We start from the raw sequence: 25180 nt of genomic DNA, 5'->3' as shown, positions 1-25180 counted from the left end.
CTCATCACCTAGGACATAAGCTCACCAACCCTCTTCTCTATTGTTTCAGAGTGTAGAGTGAACAGCATTCTTTAGTGGAACTAAACTTGTATGGAACTTGGAGGCCACAGACTTCATCAAGATCGTCAGTGCCGTGTGTAATCAACCCTTGTCAGTCTCTTTGCCCATACCGCATCGACTAAGGAAAGATGTGCTACTCATCTAAAGGTAGAGGATAGTGATTATATATGAAAGAGTGAGAGAATATTTGGTTAAATTTCAGTGACCAAGATTCTATTAATTTTACTGTTCATCTTTTTTATTCAAAACTTTGATACATTTTTAGATAACTGAAAGAAATTAGTATATCAATTCTGGACTTTTCCATTATGCGCTCTTTAGAAAATTAAAGTTCACTTTTAGAAATAAGGTTTTCGAATCCCAAAATACTCTTGACACAACTATACACTCGCTCATACGAGGAATGGTGCATCTAGTGATGTTATCTCAAGTAACAACATTTAGTTGGATACTCCATTAGACCAGATGAATTCTTGTTCTTGAATCTGGCAACATCAAGGAAAAACACAGTAAAGATAAACTGGTTAAGTGTTCAACTGGGGGAGGGGAAAATTAGTGTTGTTCACTGCTTTACTAATACAACGTTTGAAAGATAGAAGATATACGAGTTTCAAATTTTACATAATTCTTTAGTCTACAGACTCAAGATTTGACATAAGGGGTATTGCGATTTGGGGAAATCTTTTAAATTGGTTTTCAGACAGAAATTTGGCTGTGAAGGGGTCAAATTTAAACGATTTGACCTTTGAAAACTCTACCAAAGTCCTTTGCCAATTTTGGATCTAAACACTTGAAATTTTAGATGTAGGTTACTTGGACATGGATCAAACTTTTTAATTTGATTTGAGCCCAAAACAAATGTTAAGGGGACAAAATTGGGGTCAAATTTTTAAAAAATTTGATCTCTGCAATCTCTACCAAATTATTCAGCCAATTTTTGGTCTAAACATTTGAAATTTTACATAAAGTGTATTTAGACATAGGGAAAGCTTTTTAATCGGTTTTGGGCCAAAAATTTGGTTGCCAAGGGGTTAAAGTTCAAAATATTTGACCTTTGCAATCTCAGTCAATTTTGGGTCTAAACATTTGAAATTTTAGATAAAGGGTATTCAGACATACAGTAAGTTTTTTAATCAGTTTTTGGACGAAAATTTGGTTGCCAAGAGGTCAAAGTTGAAGAGTTGACTTTTGCAGATTTTACCAAAATCTTCTGCCAATTTTGGGTCTAAACAGTTGAAATTTTAGATGTAGGTTACCTGGACATAAGTCAAACTTTTTAATATATATATACACATAAAGTTATGAACAGTACATAGAGCCCAATCAAAGCTGGGCTGAGCTGCTAGTAACAAACTAAAAATGAAGATTTACAATATGATCTTTTTTAAGCCATAGTCATAAAAGCGTTAGCAATAGATAGAGGCTTCTAAGTTAATTAGGAACATCACGATAGTTAACCAATACAGAACTCCGAAAATGTGACTGACACATGTCCATTCAAAAAATTTTGAGGCAGGACTGCAGAACACAATGTGAAAGGAGATCACCGGTACATTTCTGAGCAAACACCAATGCGATTATGCAGAGGGTATAATGTGAATGTATATTGTCACAGGTTTGGTTTGTTCAGCCACAGCAAAGGGTTGTATTTAAGGGTGCAAAAACTATGAAATATATTGAACTGGTAAAATAACTTTAAAAAATATTAAAAATAAAATATTTAAAAACTGTTTATTAAATTATATTTTTGGAAAAAATGAAATTTTACTTTACACATTTGACTTTATTTTTTTTATTTTAAATTTTTCAGCTAATATACTTTTGACAGTTTTCAGTTTTGCTGCTTCATCATTTTTATCTTTTGCGGGAATTGATGAATTTTACTTGAGTTAACTTTGTGCAGGTTTCTGATTTTCAAATCTTTCAACTTCTCAACACTAAAATCTGCTACACATGTAGGTGGTGAAGAATTAAGAAATTCATGATGTGGTCGCTCATCTACAGAATGCAAGCTTTCTTGTCAAGAACAAAGATCTTGTTCAACAACTACTCAGCAATGTGTGATTTTTGATTCTTCCCCACACTGAAATGGAAGTGATTAGAGTTGTGAGAAGAAATTATAAGTAAACCAACATGGGACCTCCGTAGAATTCCAGAAGGCAGAACCACCGGGAAAAGTGTATGAACTCTCAGGGGGACTATTATGAAGTTGATTAAATCAAATGTGTGAAATATACAAAAATTTGTTTTTATGCTAAAGGGCTGCATACTTTTTGATACACTTTGTATAAAGAAAAATACATTTTTAAGTTTAAAACTATAATCTTTCAACAGATACTTCAGCTGATGTAAATAGTTAAGAAAACAATTTATTAACTGTTTAATGATTAAAGTGTTGCTTTTTTCATTATTACAACCTACCGCTGTGTATAAGTTCTGAAAATATATATGGCAATTAAGCTACAAAGAATTTTTTGCATAGCTTAATTGCCATATATATCCTGTCTCTACTCATGTGCCCCATGCTTCCATTCAGTCTTGAAAGACAAGGGATCCCCCTTAGGGGCAGTAGCGCGTGTAATTGTGAGGCAAGGGTTGCGCAATCCCCCAACCACACCTCTCCTGAATCGGCACTGTTTGAGTCTGGTGGCAAGGAGAAGACCAGGACCACTGGAAACAATGCCGAGATAAGCGGAGAGCACATACAGGACCTGAAAGTCCCAAATGGTCACCCATTTAGTACTGACCAGGTTCAATGTTGCTTAACTTTGGTGATCTAGCGGGAACCGGTGTGTCAACGTGATTATGCTGTGAATACTGAAAATTGATAAATATTACTCCTTACAAAATTTTATGTGGATACATAACATAATAAAAAAAATTGTGTGCAAAAATCTTTTATAGACCAACCATTTTCAAAATTGCTGCCTCTATGAGTAACAGTATCTGTTTTTCCTCAAAAGAAAATGTAATTAATGTGAGTTTTTTTTTTTCAAGGAAACTATCTTTTCTGAAGACTTTCCAACATCTAAACTAATGATCATCACTTTAGTCTTGGTAGCATTCACTCTCACACCTTTACTTTCCATAGAATTCCTCAGTTTCCAACTTAAGTAAACCTTCCACCACAGGCAAGCACTAAATCATCAATGTTTTATATCTGTTGGTAATGCAGATTTAGCTGTTTGAAGTTGAACTCTACTATCACTTCTATGAATTGTACTAATGCTCAATACAATAAACATACTCTCTTTTCATTGCTTAATTCAGGGAAGGTAATGCAGTATATCTTCTGTTATGAAATTATCCTCCTTTTGAGGGAATAGTGTTATATCTGTTCTGTGATCAGAATACCATCTTCCCAGAGATTGCATTCTCCTTTTTGTGAGAGGGTGATTATGGTAACATAAAAAAAAATATACAACTTTTGCTCATTTTGTGATGTCATTCATTTTCAAGTAAATGTATATTGCTTTGCTTTTCTGCTCTTTCCTTTTTCTCCTAATTTTTTACGCCATCTCACATTACTTTTCACCATTCAACCTTTATTTAGGTCATTTGCTACTCGTGACATCATCCAGTTTACTTGCTGACATGCAAACAGACACGATTCGCAAATTTTAACCAGTCAGGATATACGTCTTTGACAATCAGGTCAATATAGGCCTTGTTGCTGTTGGGTTGAGATAAGATTTTGTTCAGTTCTAGGTTTGCCCTCCCAGACTTTATATGCCTTCTGAGAATGGGTTAGTTTATTTAAATTGCCTGAAGCATTCTTACAGAGGAATGCCGATGTGGCTGCTCAGGCATTTTTTGTAGGTCAGGTTGCACTTCACCTAATGTGCGGTTTTTCAAAACAACACACGTGATATATATAATATATACATGTGCATTATAGAAGTTCAGAATAAATCCAACAAAGCTGAAACAGTATGTGACTGTCCTCTATCGATGCTCTTCAGCCATGTTGGATTTGGTGCCAATGGGCTTTTTTCTCCCACTAATTTTACAAATATATATATATATATATATATATATATATATATATATATACTAGACTACCTGTGACCCGTTGGGTCAGTATGTTATATTAGCTATGGAATTTGTGTATGAGCGTGACACTTGTGATGTAAAGAAAATAGTTTTTTTTTGACATAACAGAAACATTTCTATGAAAGTATATTAAAATGAAAAATCACGGACGGATCACTCAAACATGAAAAAAACAATCCTCCCTATTCGTGTAAAGTTACCTATTTTTCCGAAAATTAAACATTATTTTCCTACGAGTTAAACGCCGACAAAAGTCATTTAGCAGTAAAAACTAATATTGAAACAGATTAGTAAATGTGTCAACAAATTCACCGTTCTCACACAACTATTTTGTATCTAGAAATGTAAACAAAAAATGAAGGAGGGAAGGAAGGAAGGAAAAGGGATGGATAGATAGTAGTAGTAGTAGTAGTTTTGGCTTTACTACAATTGTTCTTATATTTGTCAATGGGTTAAAGTTGTTTAGTTGTAAGAAAATAGCGACAGTATAGTTGCAATAAAGAATAGTTGAAAAACACCTCCACTCTTCCCATGTTAATAATAATTTCAAAATAATAACGTTAATATTTCAGTGTGCAGGTCAAAATCTGCAAAAGAAGCGATTTGTGTTTATTTGTTTACATGGTTATGGGTTAATGTTTATGCACGCATGCGCAACCGGATGTCGTAAACCAGAAAGTGGGTTACATTACTCGTTACCAAGTCATTTGAGTTTTATAATTATATATATATATATATATATATATATATATATATATATATATATATATATATATATATTAGTGTAAATAGTAAAAACACTAAAGCTTTTTTTTGTTTTGGAAGGGAGGTTTTAGGAGCCCCTATTATCCCAAAGAACCAGCTATGTAAACACTATGCAATATTTTTCAATATTTTTTGTTTTAAATTCTTTACAATCAATTTTTATTTAAAATTAAGAAATTATTTTCTAAAATATTTTTATATATGTTTACATTTTGTTTTTAAGTAAAATTAAGAAATTAATTTTAAAAATATTGTTTATTTCCATCTTCATTCAAAAGGGTTACTTTTTGGTAGCTTCACCGGTTGTTAACCTAAATTTTCTGAATGCCAGAACAAGGCTCGTCTGCGGGACCTACTTATCTCAGCTTCACTAATAAAGAAAGTGAAAGAGAACATATATCTGTAATTCTTTAATTGGAAATGTTTCGATTTAATTAATGAAAACGGGAAAGTTTTTCATGAAACACACATATATATCTATAATATAAAGTTGAACGTCTGTGTGTCTGTCTGGTTACGAATAGGCTCCTATATGGTTGACTATTTTAAAAAACTGATTACATATAATGATAGAAGATGTATCAAGACACAGGAATGGGTATGCTTGATCTGGCATAATGATGATTCATTAAAATTGTGGGGTCTGCGTAGCGCCTATTCCACAAAGTATGGAAATAAAAAATTTAAAAAAAAGTTTACAAGTGTTTTTGATATACATATACATAATACTTTGATAAGTACGTTTTAACTTAAATAGGGATGGTATAATAAAATTGTGGGGTCTGCGTTTGCGCCTGGCCTCCATAGAATGCAAATAGGCACAAACTTAAATGAAGACTTTTCATATCTATCTGTGTAAGTATACTTTGACAATTATGTTTCAGTTTGAAGAAATATAGTATAATAAAATTATGGGGTGTTCGTTTGCACCTGACCTCCATAGAATGGAAATATGTCACAAAGTTTAACAAGGTTTTTTAATATAGATCCACAGAATATTGTGATAAGTGTTTCAGTGTGAACAGGTATGGTATAATAAATTATGGGGTTTATCCTATTTTCATCATATTTTGCTTTGGTTTTGATACCCCCAAATTCGAAGCTATCTCTTTACAACCCTTCCTTTTCATAACCTATCATACTTTCATAAATCAGAGTCCATTTTCTGTAGGCTGGTTTTGAACCCAGTCAATGACGGGTACTTTTGCTAATATATATATATATATATATATATATGATTAAAAACAGAAAATGAAAATGACATTCATAATTGTCTAAACTGGGTGAGCGCCATTTGAAAACCAAGAAAATAAAAAATTTATCAAAATATTGACACTTATTGAAAAGTTTGCCTAAGAAAATATAATTTTAATAAAACAATTTTGTAATGGAAGCAACATTGGATTTTTATAAAATGTTTTTTTTTTTTTAACAAATTAATTTTAATGAAACATTTTTTTTAATTAAAGCAACTTTGAAAGGTCAACAACAAATTAATTTAAATGAAACCGAAAAATCCTTATCTAGTTTAATTTTGTTATTTATTTCATGCTTCGGCCATAGTTTAAAATACTGATTTCTCCCTGGGATTTCACGAACAGGTGCGCAAAATAAAATGGCGTCTCCAGTTTCGGCGATAAAGTGGAGAAGTACTCCCACTTTTTTTTTTTTTTTTTTAGTCACCAGTTGGAAAAACCACCGATTCTTAACATGATTAACTCACAATGAGAGCACTTTAAAATATTTTTTTCTCTAAGGGTTAAATATTCATCAACTTTTTCATGGACTTGACATAGTTAGGCTGTTTTATACATAAATAAACTTCATTCACAAATGAAAACAATGTTACCTCACAACCCCTAAAGTTCTGCAACAGTGCAAACATATTACTAATAATGGGCCTCGAAGTTTCAAAACAGACAGACAGTGACTATATATGTGACGGAATAAGAAAACTCTTTAAGATAAATAAAGATTACCTTTAAATAGTTAATAAAATTCTTGTTATGAAAAATTCTATGACGTTTTTATCATAAATTTTTGACAGCATTAATCTCACTTCAAACAAACAGTTCAACATAAAAATATAAGAGAATCGAAATGAAAGAATCAGAAATCTAAGGTATTTTTTAACAATGCGATTCCGATTCCCCCCAAAATACACGATTCTTATGATTAACGATTCCAATTAACCGTTCCACCACTATATATATATATATATATATATATATATATATATATATATATATATATATACATACATACACACACACACACATATATCCCAAATGCCACAATAATGAGCTTCTAACTAAGCATTCTTGTTTACAAGGAGTGATTATTACAAATAATAGTATTGTATCCATAAGTATTTTCTTACACTAGCCTTTCATCCAGCAGTTTCTATAAATACAGTAAATATCTCATAACTGATTTCATTAAACAGATTACACAAAACTTATTGAAAACTTAAATTTATCTAATTCTAGTATTTACATGTTCTTTCATCTTACTTCCTGTTATTTCCACAATTTGTTAAAGTCTTTGGTCTTTTTCAGAGAAATTTTCTTGATATAGCTAGAGTCTGGTAGCCAAAGAAACATGTTCAAACCATGTTAATCACTTTTTATTATTTTTGAACAACATTATTGATGGATTTGACAATATTCAGTCTCTTTCTGACATCTGTATTTCTTAGTCTATCTTGCAAAGTTACTCTCAGAAACAAATATTCCGTCCATATAGTCCATGTTTCACTTCCATATGAAGCAATAGAAATTATCAGTGATTTATAAAATCTTAACTGCAAAGATGTTGATATGCCCTTCCTACTCCAGATCTTTTCTTTTAGACATTTAATTGCAGAAGTTATTATTCCTATTCTTCTGTTAATTCTTTTGCTCAGATGAAAAACAAAATTTTTTTTCAATCATTTTGTGTATTGAGATATTATATTCAAGTGAGAAAAAAGATTTTACATTTGGACGAGTTCACTTTCATACTCCATTTCTTACAAGAGGCTTCAACTTATACAAGAAAAGTGATGAGGAGTGTGGTGTCATCAGCAGAAGATATTAGAGCTAGTGTTGAGTGCAAACTTGGCCATTCTTTCATCACAAGTTCCAAGAAAATGTTGAAGAGAGCAAATCTTAAAAACCTGTTCAATGTTCCTATTTTATGTCAATTTATTAAAAATAATGTAAATAAATAAAAAACCGTTTCTTTCAAAATATTAAAATATTTACTTTTTAAAAATAAAACTCAATTAGAAAATTCATTTTCAAAATTGTTCATTTTTAAAGTGTAAACAAATTAGTCACCGCTTATACATTGACAATTCTCTAAAATTTATCTTATGGTAAAGATAGAAATATGCTTTTCATTAACCCCAACACTAACCCTAAGTCTGAGATGGAGGTAGAGAATGCTGGAATCTTCGTTACTCAATTCAGTAGCGGTTCAGATTTCCTTCATTTATATGATAAACATGAACATGCATGTGTCCAACTCATTTGAATAATTCTGGAATGCAATTTCATTTTTATGAGTAAAAAAGGCTTAATCTGGATAACTGATAATAAAAAATAAAAGAAAAGAATTTCTGTCACTTTTAATAGACACAAAAAATATTCCCGTGTTCTTAAGAATTTTGTGACTAAAATCTACAAATACACAGATGTTTTATTTAAAGACCAAGGAAAACAAGAGTGGAGTCGGTTTTTTTTGTTTTTTGTTTTTGTTTTTTTTTAAGTAAAACTTAATTTTTATATTTGCTTTTTAAATAAAATTTAGCTTATGTATTTGCTGATTTTATTTTATTTTTTGTAAATTTAATCTCGATCGTTTCGGTTTTTACAGTAAGATTTACTTCACATGTGACAACAGTAGGAGATCTATTGTTATTGATAAAAATAAATCAAATTTTGTTTCCATTTATCATTTTCAATCCTTTCATAACATTCTTCATCATTCAACTGATAATCTAGCCATCTTATTCGCCCTTATCCTCAATTAGTCTTTAGCCTTGAGAACTAATGAATCATTAATAAATAAAAAAAATGTCATGAATAAGTTTCGTGGGTTTTATATTATATTAGAAGGCCATCTGATGTTGCCCGGTCGTAAAATATATTTAAATATGATATTTAAATTTATGCAGATTTTGTATTCATTATTTATAGTGCAAATTTTTTATTGGTTACTATTTTGTATCCAATATATAGTACTGATTTCAAAAGTTAAAAAAAATAAAATGTCTTGGATGCCATCAGTTCGAATCAAAACCAAAATATTTAGCACTCCAGCCTTAGTCATTACCATCTAAACTATCATCTGATAGATAAGAAAACATTAAAATTTAACTATATAAATGCACATGTGATGAATACCATTTTTGCCAAGTTTCAACTTTTTTCAACTTCCACCCCTTAGCAGCTATTTTTACAGACTAAAAATCAAACCAAAATAGGGTCCAAATGCCCTATATATCAAGTTTCAAGTCTGTAAACCAAAAATTGAGAGGAGTTTGGTAGAGACCGTTCCTCAGACACACAAAATGCCTCAGCTTAAGATTTCTCCTTTACTGATCAAGGACAGAAAAGATGAAGAGCAGTATGAGAACAGATATGTTTTGCTCCTAGTCAAAAGCTCCCCACCCAGCTGGTAATGTCTAGAACGGATTTCATCAAAACTAATGAATGTTTAACTATAAATGGAGAATGGAAACAAACAGATTAGAGGATGTTCTCATTTAAGAAGACATGATTGCATCACACATGTATGGCGCATATGGAGTGGGGCAAGATGTTCCCCTCTGGTTTCTCACTCTTTTTTTTTTAACTGTGATAATTCTCAGTAAACGTTGGTTGGATTTTTTCCCCCAGTTTATTCTTTGTGCAGATATTTCAAAGAGTTTGCCATTCATTTGTTATGATATTTTCAATTTGCGGTTTTAGGCCTATACATTGAATTTGGGTGTTAATGTAAGATGTTGTAGTGATTATTTTTCAGTCTTATTCATTTTCTTGTTTCCACAAATGCCCACATGGCTCATGTCCAACAGAGGATGATTGTCTTTATGCTGCAGAGATTACTGATTCGATTGCAAAGTTGAATAATTGGTGAATTGTTTAAATTTTTCAGTGTCTCATGTAAAGACATTAAGTCTATGCAGATAATAAATCTGCATGACTAGTTGTTTTTTTATTATTATTTTCAATCTAAAATTAATAACTTATCTTTGTAAATTGATGAAATATACTATATATATATATATATATATATATATATATATATATATATACTAACAAAAGTACCCATCGTTGACTGGGTTCAAAAATAGCAAAATGGACTCTGATTTATGAAAGTATGATAGGTTATGAAAAGAAAGTGTTGTAAAGAGATAGCTTCGAATTTGAGGGTATCAAAACCAAAGCAAAATATGATGAAAGTAAAAATAAAATAGATAAACCCCATAATTTATTATACCATACCTGTTCACACTGAAACACTTATCACAATATTCTGTGGATCTATATTAAAAAACCTTGTTAAACTTTGTGACATATTTCCATTCTATGGAGGTCAGGTGCAAACGAACACCCCATAATTTTATTATACTATATTTCTTCAAACTGAAACATAATTATCAAAGTATACTTACGCAGATAGATATGAAAAGTCTTCATTTAAGTTTGTGCCTATTTGCATTCTATGGAGGCCAGGCGCGAACGCAGACCCCACAATTTTATCATACAAACCCTATTTAAGTTAAAACATACTTATCAAAGTATTCTTATGTACATCTATATCAAAAACACTTGTAAACGTTTTTTTTTTAATTTTTAAATTTTTTATTTTCATACTTTGTGGACCAGGTGTGAAGACAGATCCCACAATTTTAATGAACCACCGTTCTGCCAGATCAAACATACCCATTCCTGAGTCTCGATACATCTTCTATCAGTATATGTAATCAGTTTTTTAAAATAGTCAACCATATAGGAGCCTATTCGTGACCAGACAGACAGACAAACACAGCTTTATATTATAGATATATAACTAGCAGGATCCATGTACAGGCGTTGCCTATTGGAAATACGACACAAAGCCGGAACAGTTACAGTACCCCCCTCCCCCCAAAAAAAACCTTTGATTATCTAGTGCATTATCATATGAGAGTCGTGTAAATTACTGACTATTGATAAACAGCAAAAAAATATTAACAGAACACAGATAGATGCCGGTGGTTGCTAGTGGTAGTCATTCTCAGCTCCAAAACATTGTGGACACTGGTGGCAATGGTCAAAATGAAAGCATCTGTTAGCTAACAAAATCCACTGGTTGTCATAATTGGCAATTATTGTTGTTATAGGGCAGTTACTTGTCTTTACAACTGTCATGGCACAGCGGACAGTATCGATCACTATCATCCGGTGGTGTGTACTGTCATCTAGTAGCGGCTATGACTTTTCTGCGGTAACTGGGGGATAATGATCTTTTTAGGTCATTACTGTTAGTTGATGGCCCTGGCGTGGCGGGCACTGTCAATTATTATTGAGGCGGTTGCTTGTAGACACTGGCTGCCTGTCATAATCGTCACGTGTTGGAAAATGATGGCCATGACCGATGTAGTGTTTAATGCATTGGTGTAGATGTTATATCGCAGCATGTGTTTTGTAAGTATGCAGAATACAGACCGTGCCATATTTTACATACTGTACTTATACTGCATATGGAAGTATTGTTTACTTGTTAAGTGCCTCTCATGTTAAGACTGGGTCAATAAATAATAGCATTAGTATTTCAGCATGGTCTGTATTCTGCATAAATATGCATGTGTAAAATGGTAAGAGCCTAAATGTGATCCGGCATATCTATTTATGCACAATTTGTAAAAGTATATAGTCTCTAAAAACACTATTATTTATATTTGGTTTTGGAAATATTTCTTAATATGCCCAATTACGTTCTGTTAATAAGGGCAAAAGCCTGCTCAAGCGATGGCAGCAATCCGAAAACCTTGCTGATAGTATGTTATGCATGTATGTTTCAGAAAAATCAAAAGTAATTTTGAAGCATTTAAACTGGTGAAGTGAAAGTTATATAGGAGAAAAACACTTTATTCAATCAATAATGTGTCCTGTAATCATCCTGTAAGTGTCTAGGAGTTTTATATAGAAGAAGGATAAGAAAGAAAGAAGACAGAAATAGGAAGCCACCAGTTTACATACAGGATTTTGTGATGTAAATAATCTGATGATCGATGTCGTATGTCTGTTGGGTTAATGCCATCTTGTTTTGTTTTAACCATTCGAAAAATACCGGAAACTGATATTCCCTTAATCCAAGAAATGCAAGTGAATAGCCAATGAGATTTAACAGAGTTCTCATTATTTCACAAACTAAAAACAAAAAAGCTAATGTCAAATGGTTAATTGTAGGTATAGACCGCTTCATAACCTCAACAAAATTCCAGCAAAACCTTAACAACCAGCTGTAGTTTTCTCCAGAATGTGCTGCTGCCATTGCGCACAGAAATCACTGTTTCCATTGCTTCAAATATAATAAATGTACTGAGACTAAAACTGCTGTCAGGACTGCCAGCAACTACTGTGAAAGAGTAATAAAGAGCATGAAAGAGTTGTATGCTCAGTTTGTCAAGTCCAAAGTTGCTGAGCAGTGGCTTAGTTCCCACCAATTTTGGCAAATAACAAACAGGGTCCTGAATTGAAGTGTGTGCTCTATTCCAACCATCATCAATGAACCTGAGGTAATCTCGTTAGCATTGGACAAAGCCAAACTCTTTGCCAAAACTTTGCAGCTAATTCTACCCTATGGAATCACGACTGCCAACTCCTCGTATTTCCTCCTATGTCTGTAAATATGCTATGCGACATACAAATATTAGTACACAATATTACCAAGCTAATCAAAAACTTCGATTTCAGTAAAACAACTGGCCTTGATGGCATTCCTATTATAATGCTGAAAAAGCTTCAACCAGAACTAGCTCCTATACTTATAAAGCTGTTCAAGTGTTGTCTTCCCAACACCCTGAAAAAAATCTCATCAGTTTGTCCTGTATTTAAAAATTCAGGTGATCGGTCATCTCCCTCTTAATACAGACCAATCAGTCTCCTGTGCATCATGAGTAAGTTGCTAGAATCTGTGTTAAATAGAGAAGTAGTCAACCACCTCAGCAAAAATAACCTCAGTGGCATGCATTATGGTTTCCGTTCTGCTAGATCTACAGCAGATGTGCTTACAGTTATATCTCATAGGATTAGCGAATCTCTCAATGGAGGCTTCCTTTCTGGAGCAATTGTCCATAACATAGCAAAAGCCTTTGATAGGATATGGCATAAAAGGTCTACTTCACAAAATCTCCAGCTACGGTATAGTTGGAAATGTCTTTTCAATTATTAAATCATTTCTCTCTGGATAGGTTCATAAGAGTAGTGGTTGATGAGCAGATATCAGAAGCTCACAGTATTAATGCTGGAGTCCCTCAGGAGTCCATCCTGGACCCAACTCTCTTCCTGATCTACATCAATGATCTCCCAAATCACATCCTAAGATCATTTGTAGTTATTTATGCTGACGACACTACCATCTATGGCAACATTTCAAAGTTCTCTCTGATTCTCTCTCCTCTGATCTTGATCATGTGGTGCAATGGGGAAAGAGGTGCCTGGTTAATTTTAATGTCTCTAAAACCAAGCTTCTATCTTTACATCATCAACGCTCTTATCCTTGTCTGGCATCAATTGAAATGAATGACTCTCGTCTTGGAGAGGCTCCATGTTTTGTACAAGCTTCTAAGTTTGACCTTTACTCTTAGTCTGAGATGGAACATGTACATCAAATCGTTGCCAAAGCTGCTGGAAAAATGGTGAGATCCTTCTACCGTTCCAGTATATATCTCACTGTTGATGCAATTCTCTACCTGTATAAGAGCCAAGTACATCCAAGGAGTACTGTTTCCACATCTGGGCAGGAGCTGCTAGAAGCAGCTTATCCTGCCTTAACAGAGTTTAAAGTAGATTTTGTAGCCTTAGTAGGGGATGCCTTTTTTTCTTCCCTGCAACCTTTTTCCCCCCAGAAGAGATGTTGTGAGCCTGTCTTTGCTTTATCGTTATTTTCATGTCAAGTTCTCGTCTAAGCTCCAATCTATGGTTTCCCCCCCTCACCAAACTTTCACAAAAAACACTTGTCTACCTGAAACCACTATCAATAATTTCCCCCACTCTTTATTTGTGCCTAAACCTAAATGTAGATTCCATGAACAAAGCTTCTTTCTTAGAACTGCATGCCCATAGAACTCTGTTCTGTTTTCCTGCTTTCCAACTGACTACAATATGGTTATCTTCAAGTCCAACATGAACAAATTCTTGATGAGCCATCCTCTTAAGTAATCCAATACAAATGTTCAAAGTTTATTTTGTGCATTAGAAAGGCGTTTTCTTTTTGTGCATAATAAAAGTTGAAAATATTACAATCAAGACAAAACACTAAGAGGAAGACCCTAGTACACATACGAGAAGAAAAGGAGACAGAAAGTCATTCTTGATGAAACAATTTTTCAACCTCCTCTACTCTCCCTTAATTATGAGTCGTTTAAAGTATTGCAAAATTAACATCTTCAGAGAGAGGTGAAACAGTGGATAAGGCAAGATGAGAGAGGAAGAGAGAAAAAAAAAACAGGAAAAGAAAGATAAGAGAAAGGAAGAAAGGGAGATAAAATCAAATCAAGGCAGAAATCAACATTTTTTTTATTTCAAAAGTAAAAAAGAAATTTAATCCTAACACATGCGCACACATATGCGCGCGGCGTGCGAAACCATTTACTTTTGGAACTTTGTGGATGTTGCTTATTTGCATGTTAACATTTTTTTGTCTCAGTGTACATTACATGATATCACAAAAAGAATATTATCCTCTAAAACAGAATTGGAAAACACAGACACAACTCCTTTATATAATATCACAAAGAAATGTCATCCAGTAAAAAAAGGTTGAAGACATGACATCATAAATGCTGAAATCACAAAAAGGTTGATGTCATCCCTTAAAGCAGAGAAGTAAATGACCCATGATCCAAAGGGTCATGGATCGTCTATGTAAACCAATATATACACACACACTATTAAGTTACATTTCAATAATAAAAAAACAAAAAACAAAAACAAAAAAAAAAACAGTCCAATCATGATTTCTGTTTATATTTTTTTTAATTATATTTTTTGTTGTTTTACTTACATACAGATGCCTACATTTTCCCAGGCATTTGCCTATAAGTAAAATAATTAAAAATAAGATAATTAACAAAAATATGATTGGACCGATTCTGTTTTTTGGTTAATGAAATATACTTTGCTCTGAAGGTCGAAATATATCTTCATGGAGCTTATTATTTGTAAAAAGATGTGTACCATATTAGAAGGAATATACACTTAAAAAATACAGTTTCATATAAACTCAAGAAATATATATAAATAAAGAAGACAGCATTCATCCTAGGCAGATTAAACCTGTTTTTTTCCAAGTGTCATAGGGATATTAAATTCACAAACGGTCCCCAGTCGTATGTATATCCCATTCAGGAGAAGACAATGACATAAGGTTTTTGCAATTCTTGCAAAGAGGTGTCACGGTTCTCCTACATATAGTGCCTGGTATTTCCAAATGGTCACCCATCTGGTACAGACCAGGCTCAACGTTTCTTAACTTTGGTGATCTAATGAGAACCAGTTGACACACACACACACACACACACACACACTAGACGAACTGTCTAAACTCAGAGGGTCTAGTAAACATTAAAAACAGATGACCAATTGAATTAAAATTTCAATTTATAGGAATAATACATTTAGACAGTGTAATTAGCTTACTAATAGGTCTAAGTCTGCTTGTTGGGATATGTAATTATAATGTGGAGTTTTAAAGGCGATAGAGAATAACTATTGCATGTAATTAGAAATAAAAAGAGGAAATAAAGAATCAACTGGATTTTGTATTACTCTTCACTAAAAAAAATGTAAAACAAGACATTTAGTCGCAATTAAATGACACAAAGTCTTTTATAAACTTCACATCTTTTAATAAATCGTGTTATTAAAGAACTTATTAAAATGTTCATGAGTCTTAATGAAAAAAGTCCTTGAGATAAGACAAAGAAAATATAAGCTTAGACTATGAAAAGGTTATTCTAAGTATGTATGCAGGTTGAAGTACAGTTTGTATTATTTAGTATTGGTGTTCAGAGTGGCAAATTTTCGTTAGGCAATACGGCCCTCTCATCAGCTAAACTGCTTGAAAAGCATGGATGCACTTCCTTAAATAAGATTTATGAACAGGTATCTAACTCCAGGAGAGATTGTTTCTGATTGGTTCACTATATCGGTTTTTAACCAATCAAAATTGAATATTTGATCCAATCAGTACAAAGCGTTCAAGTCAAGTAAATATCAAATGATTTTAGACAGCTATTCTAAACATTACAACAACAAAACAAAACAAAAGTGTCAAATTGAAAAGAAAGATCATATATATATATATATATATATATATATATATATATATATATATATTCTAGCAGGGAGATCTGACCTTGTCCAGGATTGAATGAGGATAAACAAATGTTCCACCTTCCCAAACTTTTCTCATCGAAATTGGTGAAATTGACAATTTTTTACTCAAATTGATCAATTGCCTGCTATAATTAGGGACCTCCCTCCAGCAGCATACCAAATGAAAGCTTCACATGCCTCCCTGCAGTGACTTAGTCCACAATACATTGTAGTCTACATTGCACTGTAGAGAGCCTACTGTTGATTTTATAAAATTATTTGTAAATAATGGTTTCACTTTAAGTTTAAAATGCAAAAGTCAAGTATCATGGTTAAATTGTGCTCTAAAAACATTCATTTTGAACGTGCTCCTTTCTTGTAAAAAAGAATTTATGATTGATTTTATAGGCTAGGACTTTCTGCTTGCGCAATGATAAAACTTCTCAAATTCACTTATGATGTTAGGTTGCATAAAAGTGTTAACTTTCGTTAAAATCGAACTTTCTTTCTTTAATCAGATGTTTCTGATTATTGATACTTATCAAATGCATGCTGATAAAAAAAAAAAAAAACTATGCAAGAATACTCTCAGACACATCAAGTACCTTTGTGTGAAATTTTTCAAAAATCAGCTCAGTCATTTCCAAGTCCATAGGAACGAACTCACACACAAAGTTGCTTGAATATAATATAAATTACCACTAAAAGAAAGGTTTTAAAGTCAGAGTCAAAGCTTAAAAAAAAAATTGGGGGAGGGGGGACGTTTGAGATATTTTAAACAGTCAAAAATTATAACAGTAATACAAAACTTTCAGATTTCTGATGGATTCCTTTTTGTAAACGACAGGTAAAATCAATTCCCGATTTTTGCACCACTTATGTCCCTTTACAAAGATTCAGATCAAGATATGATATTAAACCTATGTTTAGAATCTTTATTTTAATTTTAATCAAAATCATTACATCATTTTTTATTCTAGAATAGGTTTTAAATTTAATGCTTAAGCTTAAATCAGAGACACGGCTGAATTTTAGTCACTTTACATAAAACTAATTATAATCCACATTGCAATCTCTTATGCCAAACTTCATAATAATCAGTTAATTTAGAAATGCATCCTATAAGATACAAATATATATATATATATTCTTATAAATTTAGGATTTTTTTGTGTATTGATATTCATATTAAAACCCTTTTTTTCTATTTATTTATTTATTTGCTTCCCCGCTGAGCAAATTAGGCACAAGGCCTTTTTTGAATGTGGAAAGTGAGGGGAGGGATACCAGTTCCCCCGACAGTGACAATTGTGTATTTATTTGATTCCCTACTGAGCAAATTAGGCACAAGGCTGTTTTTTAATGTGGAGAGTGAAGGGGAGGGGGACCAGCTCCCCCAAGGGGGAACTGGATACTGACAATTGGTATGAAAGGTTTCCCCTACATCGATCAAAACTGATCTTAGTCCAAAGGCCAAGAAGAAAAAAGGCGAACCTCTTTTCTGTTTATTAAAAAGAATAAACATTGTTATATATGGTCGTTGAATTGCATTTATCTGGAAAAGTTCCAGCTAATTTGCATATTCTTTTAAACATTCATTTTAATTAATTTCCTATTAGTTTTTTTTGGTTTTCTTACAGGATGATCATTATTAATTAACTATTATGTGTAATTATATTCATGCAGATATTCTACATTATTTATACTTGCATAATATTTGCATAAAAAACTTACAGTAAACACAAACCTCTTTCTGTATACATTTTTGTTTAAAATATTTTGCTTACCAAACTCTTCTGTTAGTTTTGGTCTATAGACATGAAGCTTAATATATAGGGTATTCAAACTCCTGCAAAACTTTATATTTGGGTTTTATCCGAGGAAAATCAGTGCAAAAGTGTGAAAGTTAAAAAAATGAAATTTGCCAAGTGGTTACTTTTAATACTTCTAAAACCATGCTTTTATCTTTATATCCTCAGTGCTCCGATCCCCATCTGCCATCAATTGAAATGAATGGCTCTCGTCTCAGGGAGGCTCCATGTTTTGACAAACTTCTAAGTCTGACCTTTACTCTTGATCGTACATCAAATCCATTGCCAAGGCTGCTGAAAAAATGGTGGGATCGTTCTATCGTTCGAGTAGATATCTCACTGCTGATACAATTACAATTCTCTACCTCTATAAGAACCAAGTACATCTAAGGATGGAGTACTGTTGCCACATCTGGGCAGGGGTTGCTAGAAGCAGCTTATCTAGCTAAGGTAAATGTCTCCTCTCATCACCTAAGGCATAAGCTCACCAATCCTCTTCTCTATTGTTTCAGAGTGTAGAGTGAACAGCATTCTTTAGTGGAACTGAACTTGTATGGAACTTTTAGGCCACATTCAGACTTCATCAAGATCGTCAGTGCCATGTGTAATCAACCCTCGTCAGTTTCTTCGCCCATACCTCATCGACTAAGGAAAGGTGTGCTACTCATCTATGATTACACATCGTCAGGATCTCGCCGCTTTTGAAAGCAACTCATTCCACCTGGATAAATAATAAGCGATAAAGTTGAAGTCATCTGCCCAGTTACTGGATGTGGCTGGAAATCCCAGAAACCCCCTGAATCCCTCAGTAACGTGCTCATTATCTCCATGAATCTTCATGCCCAAACTGCCCATCCAGCCCCAATAGCCAACCCCCAACAACCAGCAGCTCCCAGGCTTAAGCTTAAGTTCCCATCCATTGGTGCCGGGAGCACTCCTGATCAATGGTCGTCCTTCAAGCGACAATGGTCTATGCATAAGACCGGCATGGCTATTACTGATGCTATGTGTGCCACGGCCCTCTTTCACTGCTGTGATGAGGACCTCATGAATGACCTCTTGAGAGACTTGTAGGAAGATGTGTCATCAATGACCGAGGCAGACCTCCTCGCTGTTATAAGGCGACTGGCAGTCAGGGAAGAGAGCACTCTGGTTCACTGCATCAAACTCAGGATGACACAGGCCCCTGGCACCCCTATCAGGACCTTCCTTGATGCTCTCAGGGGTCAGTCTGCCTTATGCCAGTACACAGCAAAGTGTAAGGAACCGGGCTGTGGCCACACTTACAATTACAGCAGTGAGATTATTAGGGATAATCTTATTCATGGTATTGCTGATCAAGAGATTCTTTCTGACCGAACCCTGGAGGAAACTGTTGCCTATATAGCTCAGAAGGAACAGGGTAAATCCACCAGGGCAACCGTTGGGAAAACTACCGCCGCCATGAGTCATGGCAACGACAAACCCTACCAGTCACAACCATCTCGCAGCAACAAGCAGAGCAAGTGCTGAACCTGCGGAGAACTACAGCACGGTAAGTCGAACGACCAGAATTCCAGAGTCAAGTCCTGCAGTGCTTGGTCTATAACATGCAGCAAGTGCTCTGTAAAAGGCCATTTTGCGACCAACTGCAGTAAGTGCTTGAACTGCGGGTTATGGGGCCACTGAGACAGATCTTCCAGGTGGTGCTCTCAGAACCCCCGCTGTAAGGTTAAGCCCAAGTACAGTAATAACGCCTTGCACATGGGGGATGACGAAGCTGGCACTCTATTTAACCAACTTTATACCGTCCAGACTCATCAACCTTTAACTAACAGCTGCAAGCCAATCGAACATCATGCATATGAAGGCAAATGGGTTGCTAGACCTTCCAAGCCCCACCCAATGATGACGGTGAAGCTAACCCCATTACCAGATGACCACAAGAAGCTTGGCTGCCCACTCAAATCCTTCAACCCCACATCAATCGAAATACCTATGGTGGCGGATTCTGGTTGTTAGAGTTCCATCATACCCATCAGATGGGCACCACCAAGACTGACATATTCCCCGTCAAATTGTCCATGCGAGGAGCTATCGAGGAGGATCTAGGGGTTGAAAGAGGTATCTTCATGGAGGTATCCACAGCTGATGTATCTGGCACACCAAAAACAACAAAGCAGTTGTTATATGTGTCTAGGAAAATCAGCAAAGCTTTCCTTTGTCGTGAAGTGGTATTAGGAGCCATACCTGCCAGTTTCCCAACTGTGCCAGTAAGTTGGCTTCAAGACTCCCTGACTACAATGGAAGATGAAAATAGGCAGTGTTCGTGCCCAAAACGCACTGATTTACCACCACCTATACCAACAAAGCTTCCAACAGATATTGTGCCCCCCCCCCCGATGAAAATGTGCCCATTCTGAAGCAATGGCTGCTTGACTTCTTTTCATCAACAGTGCTTAATACATGCGAGCACCAGCCACTTCCCATGATGAAGTGTGAACTGCTGGAGCTCCATATCGACCCCAATGCAAAGCCAGTCGCCATTCACAAGCCTGCATTGGTCCCACTACACTGGCAAGATAAGGTGTATAATGACCTTGAGAGAGATGTCACTATCGGCGTCCTAGAGAAGGTCAGCCCCAACACACCAACCATCTGGTGTTCCCACATGGTGGTGACCGCAAAAGCTGATGGCTCCCCTAGAAGAACAGTGGATCTGCAGCCACAGAATTGACGGTCCGTGAGGCAGACTCACCACGTGGAGAGTCCCTTCCATCTGGCAGATCGTGTCCTCCAGCACACGTGGAAGACCGTCACCGACGCTTGGAATGGTTACCATTCTGTTCCCATCCGAGAGGAAGATCGCCACATTACAACCTTCATAACCCCATGGGGTCGTTATCATTACAAGGTTGCACCACAGGGCTTCCTTGCTAGTGGTGATGGCTACAACAAGCGATTTGATGCTATTATCGGCAACTTCAAAAACAAGGTTAAGTGCGTGGATGACACGTGCATGTGGGCTGACTCAGTTGAGGCATCATTCTTCCAGGCGTCCGAGTGGTTGGACCTCTGCGCCAGAAATGGGATTAACCTCAACCCCAAGAAGTTCCAGTTCGCCGACGAGACTGTTGTCTTTGCGGGCCTCCAGATCACGCTCACTAATGTCACTGAAATCTATTCAGAATTTCCCTACCTCGAAGGACATCACTGGCACAAGGGTTTGGTTTGGATTGGTCAATCAAGGAGCATATGCATTCTCCATGGCCAAGCGCATGCAGCCGTTCTGGCATCTCCTGAAACCATCCACCAAATTTCAGTGGACAGAGGAATAGAACAAAATATTCGCTAAGTCTAAGCTCAAGATCATAGAGGAAATAAGGGAAGGAGTGAGGTTGTTCCAGCCATCCCGCCCAACCTGTCTGTTAACCGATTGGTCGGTCACCGGCGTCGGGTACTTCATGATGCAGAAGTATTGTGACTGTGCCACCAGGACGCCTGTGTGCTGCAAGGGGGGACTGGAAGCTCTGCCTGGTGGGTAGCCGCTTCACCCACGTGCCAGAATCCAGGTATGCACCAATTGAAGGAGAAGCCCTCGCTGTTGCCTACGCCTTGCACCAAACACGGTATTACATCCTCGGATGCCGTGACTTGACTGTGGCTACTGACCACAAGCTGCTGGTCAGGATACTAAATGACCGCTCCTTGATGGAGATAGACAATCGCCGTCTGTTGAATCTAAAGGAAAAGACCCTCTCCTACAACTTTGAAGTCATCCACATCTTTGGAAAGAAGAACCTGGGACCTGACGCCGCCTCCCGGTACCCACCAGCCACCGCCAGCCGTGCAGATGATGTATCTAGCCCAGAAGACACCGCAGATATTGGAGAGGATGATGGGATACACGCATCCATGTCTAACACTCTCTATGCAGTCACTAATGTGGTTTCCTGGGACATGGTGCAGGAAGCTACATCTTCGGACGCAGACCTACAGGAATTACACCGACTGATTCATGACGGATTTCCTTTGGACTGCCGACAGCTAAGGACCGCACTCCGGCCGTACCACTGCATCTCCAGCAGCCTTTGCACCGTTGATGGCGTGATCCTTGCCGGCAACCGCATCATTGTGCCGGCAACATTACGCCAAGAGATATTGGAGGCCCTGCATGCGGCCCACCAGGGAGTCAGCTTCATGTGTGCCCGTGCGGCTGACTCCGTTTACTTAATATCAGCATCGACATACAACGTGTCAGGGATAATTGCACTCACTGCCATTGGATTGCAATGTCTAATGCTATGCAGCCACCTTTTAACGCTACGCCTCCAGAGTACCCATTCCACAAGATCGCCAGCGACTACTTCACACACAACAACCATGATTATGTTGTGATGGTCGACCGGTACTCCAACTGGCCGATGGTATTTCAAGCAGAAAACAGCGCAGATAGCCTCATCAAGCATCTCAGAGAAGCCTTTTTGACTTTTGGGGTGCCTAAGGAGCTGACATCCGATGGGGGACCCCAGTTTACTCCTGGGAAGACTCAGGATTTCCTCCGATCATGGGGAGTCCACCATCGCCCCACCTCTGTTACCAACCCTCACGCCAACTGCAGAGTAGAAATTGCAGTCAAAACTGTCAAACGAATGCTGATGGATAACACCTCAGCAGGCGGGTCCATCAATGTGGACAAGTTTACACGGGCGATGCTAATATACCGCAACTCCATCAACCCAGAGACGAAGGCATCCCCTGCTCTTATAGTTTTCGGACGACCCATTAGAGATCCCATCCTGATTCCAATGGGTCGGTACTGCCTCCACCCCACATGGTCTGAAACGCTCGTAAACATGGAGAAGGTACTAGCAAAACGTCATTCCCTTGAACATGAAAAGTGGAGCGAGCATACAAGATCTTTGCCCCCTCTAAGCGTGGAGGATCACGTGTATATTCAAAACCTAACTGGAAATCACCCTAAACGCTGGGAACGAACAGGCACCGTTGTGGAGGTGAGACAATTTCACCAATATGTGGTCAAGATAGATGGCTCTGAGAGACTTACGCTCAGAAACCGACAACACCTTCGGAAATTCAAGCCTTTCAGGACCACAACTAGCGAAGACGTGATAGAGTCCTTACCAGTCACCAGGCTGCCGGAAGACGCCTCTGTCAGCACCCTACCAGGGGCGCCAGAGGATTCTCCTGCCACCCTGCCAGAAGTCCATGCTGGTAATCCAACAGATAGTCCCATATGTAAGTCCGGCGATAAAAATTTTTATGACGTGCCATGAGCCCTTCTAAGATCCTTCCAGCTACTCCTCATGCTTCTGACCCAGCTAGAGATTCTGGCACTCCTGAGAACTCCATACCGGTCACACATGCGACCACTCCCAAGAACGCTGGAGCTGGAAACACCACCCCCAAGAACATGCATGCAATTGCTAAGAAGGCCCCCAGGGCCTTGAGCTGACTGATGCCACACAACGCTTCTGGTGCTTCAGAAACTGCACCAGCGAGTAGGTTGCGGCCCCGGCGCAACCAAGACTAGTGATTTCATCACCAGTCAACATTGTAGTGTATATAGCTCCAGAGGACTTTTGTACAGAATTTTTTTGTTGTGCCCGCAAAAAACTCGCCATAGGCTGGGGAGATAGCTAATGTAAATATTCCTCTCATCACCTACGACATAAGCTCACGAACCCTCTTCTCTATTGTTTCAGAGTGTAGAGTGAACAGCATTCTTTTTCACGTCACTCACTCGAAATTTCTCGCGAACTTATTGGGGGGAGAGGAATGCATGTCGAGCAGGTTTAAATTACAGTTGTTTGTGATTATTTGTGCAAATACATTTTGAAATGGAACCTTTTAGTTTTTGCGCAAGTGGGAATAGTCTGAACAGCGCACATTATGACATAAATAGAAGACACTGTCAGCAACTGTATTAAGTTCAACATCAGAATTTTGATTGTCCATGCTCATGTTGTGAAAAAGAACGCTCAGCATTCTTTAGTAGAACTGAACTTGTATGGAACTTGGAGGCCACATTCAGACTTCATCAAGATCGTCAGTGCCGTGTGTAATCAACCCTCGTCAGTCTCTTCGCCCATACCTCATCGACTAAGGAAAGGTGTGCTACTCATCTATTTATCCTGACTTGACAGAGTTCAAATAGACTTCATAGCCTAGTAAGGGATGCCCTTTTCTCTTCCCTGCAACTTCTTTGACACAGAAGAGACGTTGCAAGCCTGTCTCTGCTTTATTGTTATTTTTATAGCAAATGCTCGTCTGAGCTAGAATCTATGCCCCCCTCCACCAAACTTTCATGGGAAACACTTGTCTAGCTGAAAACACTATCATTAATTTTCCGCCAATCTTTATCTGTGCCTAAACCTAAATGTAGATTCCATGAACAAAGCTTCTTTCTTAGAACTGCAGCTGACTACAACATGGTCATCTTCAAGTTCAACACAAGCAAGGTCTTGATGAGCTGTTCCCCTTAAGTAATCCAATTTACCAAATTTACACTACTAACGATTACTATGATATTGTCTCATTGACTACTGTACACTCTTTAACCCTTATCCTTGAGTGCCTCTGGGCCTTGATAAGTGGTGACTCCTATGTAGAAAAAAAAAAAAAAGTATCAAATCAGCAAGAAGGCTGATAGAATATTGATTGCATGACAAATGCAAGGAAGGAGAAGCTGGCCATATATTTATTATCTAATGTACAAAAAGAAAAGAGTTCCTATTAATTAGGCATTTGTTTTCTTATGTTGTGGTGAACTTTTTACCTTGTCTCATTTCAATACGTTTTTTAATAGTATTTGTAAAAACTTGTTTAACTATTTTATTTAAAATCAATAAAATCACAAATAATAGATTAATAGTAAATAACATGTAAGTTTGTAAGAATCCAACTCCCTCAAAACAG

General features: G+C 36.4%; 2 protein-coding genes across 2 annotated transcripts in view; one reads left to right on the top strand and one right to left on the bottom strand.

The window, feature by feature from the left end:
* The window catches only part of LOC145296817 (protein Mo25-like), a 102800-nt gene that overhangs the window by 62718 nt on the left and 14902 nt on the right, over window positions 1-25180 (bottom strand). The gene's annotated exons all lie outside the window — the stretch shown is intronic.
* LOC145297016 (uncharacterized) lies at window positions 22639-23538 on the top strand. The gene has a single exon (XM_080143238.1). The coding sequence runs from the start codon at window positions 22639-22641 to the stop codon at window positions 23536-23538; it is 900 nt and encodes a 299-aa protein (XP_079999364.1).

The sequence above is a fragment of the Euprymna scolopes genome, chromosome 17, assembly GCF_053919585.1.
Source record: "Euprymna scolopes isolate OS-2025 chromosome 17, ASM5391958v1, whole genome shotgun sequence".
NCBI lineage: Eukaryota > Metazoa > Mollusca > Cephalopoda > Sepiida > Sepiolidae > Euprymna > Euprymna scolopes.
The sequence above is the reverse complement of the archived record's forward strand: the minus strand, read 5'-3'. Positions and strand labels throughout refer to the sequence as shown.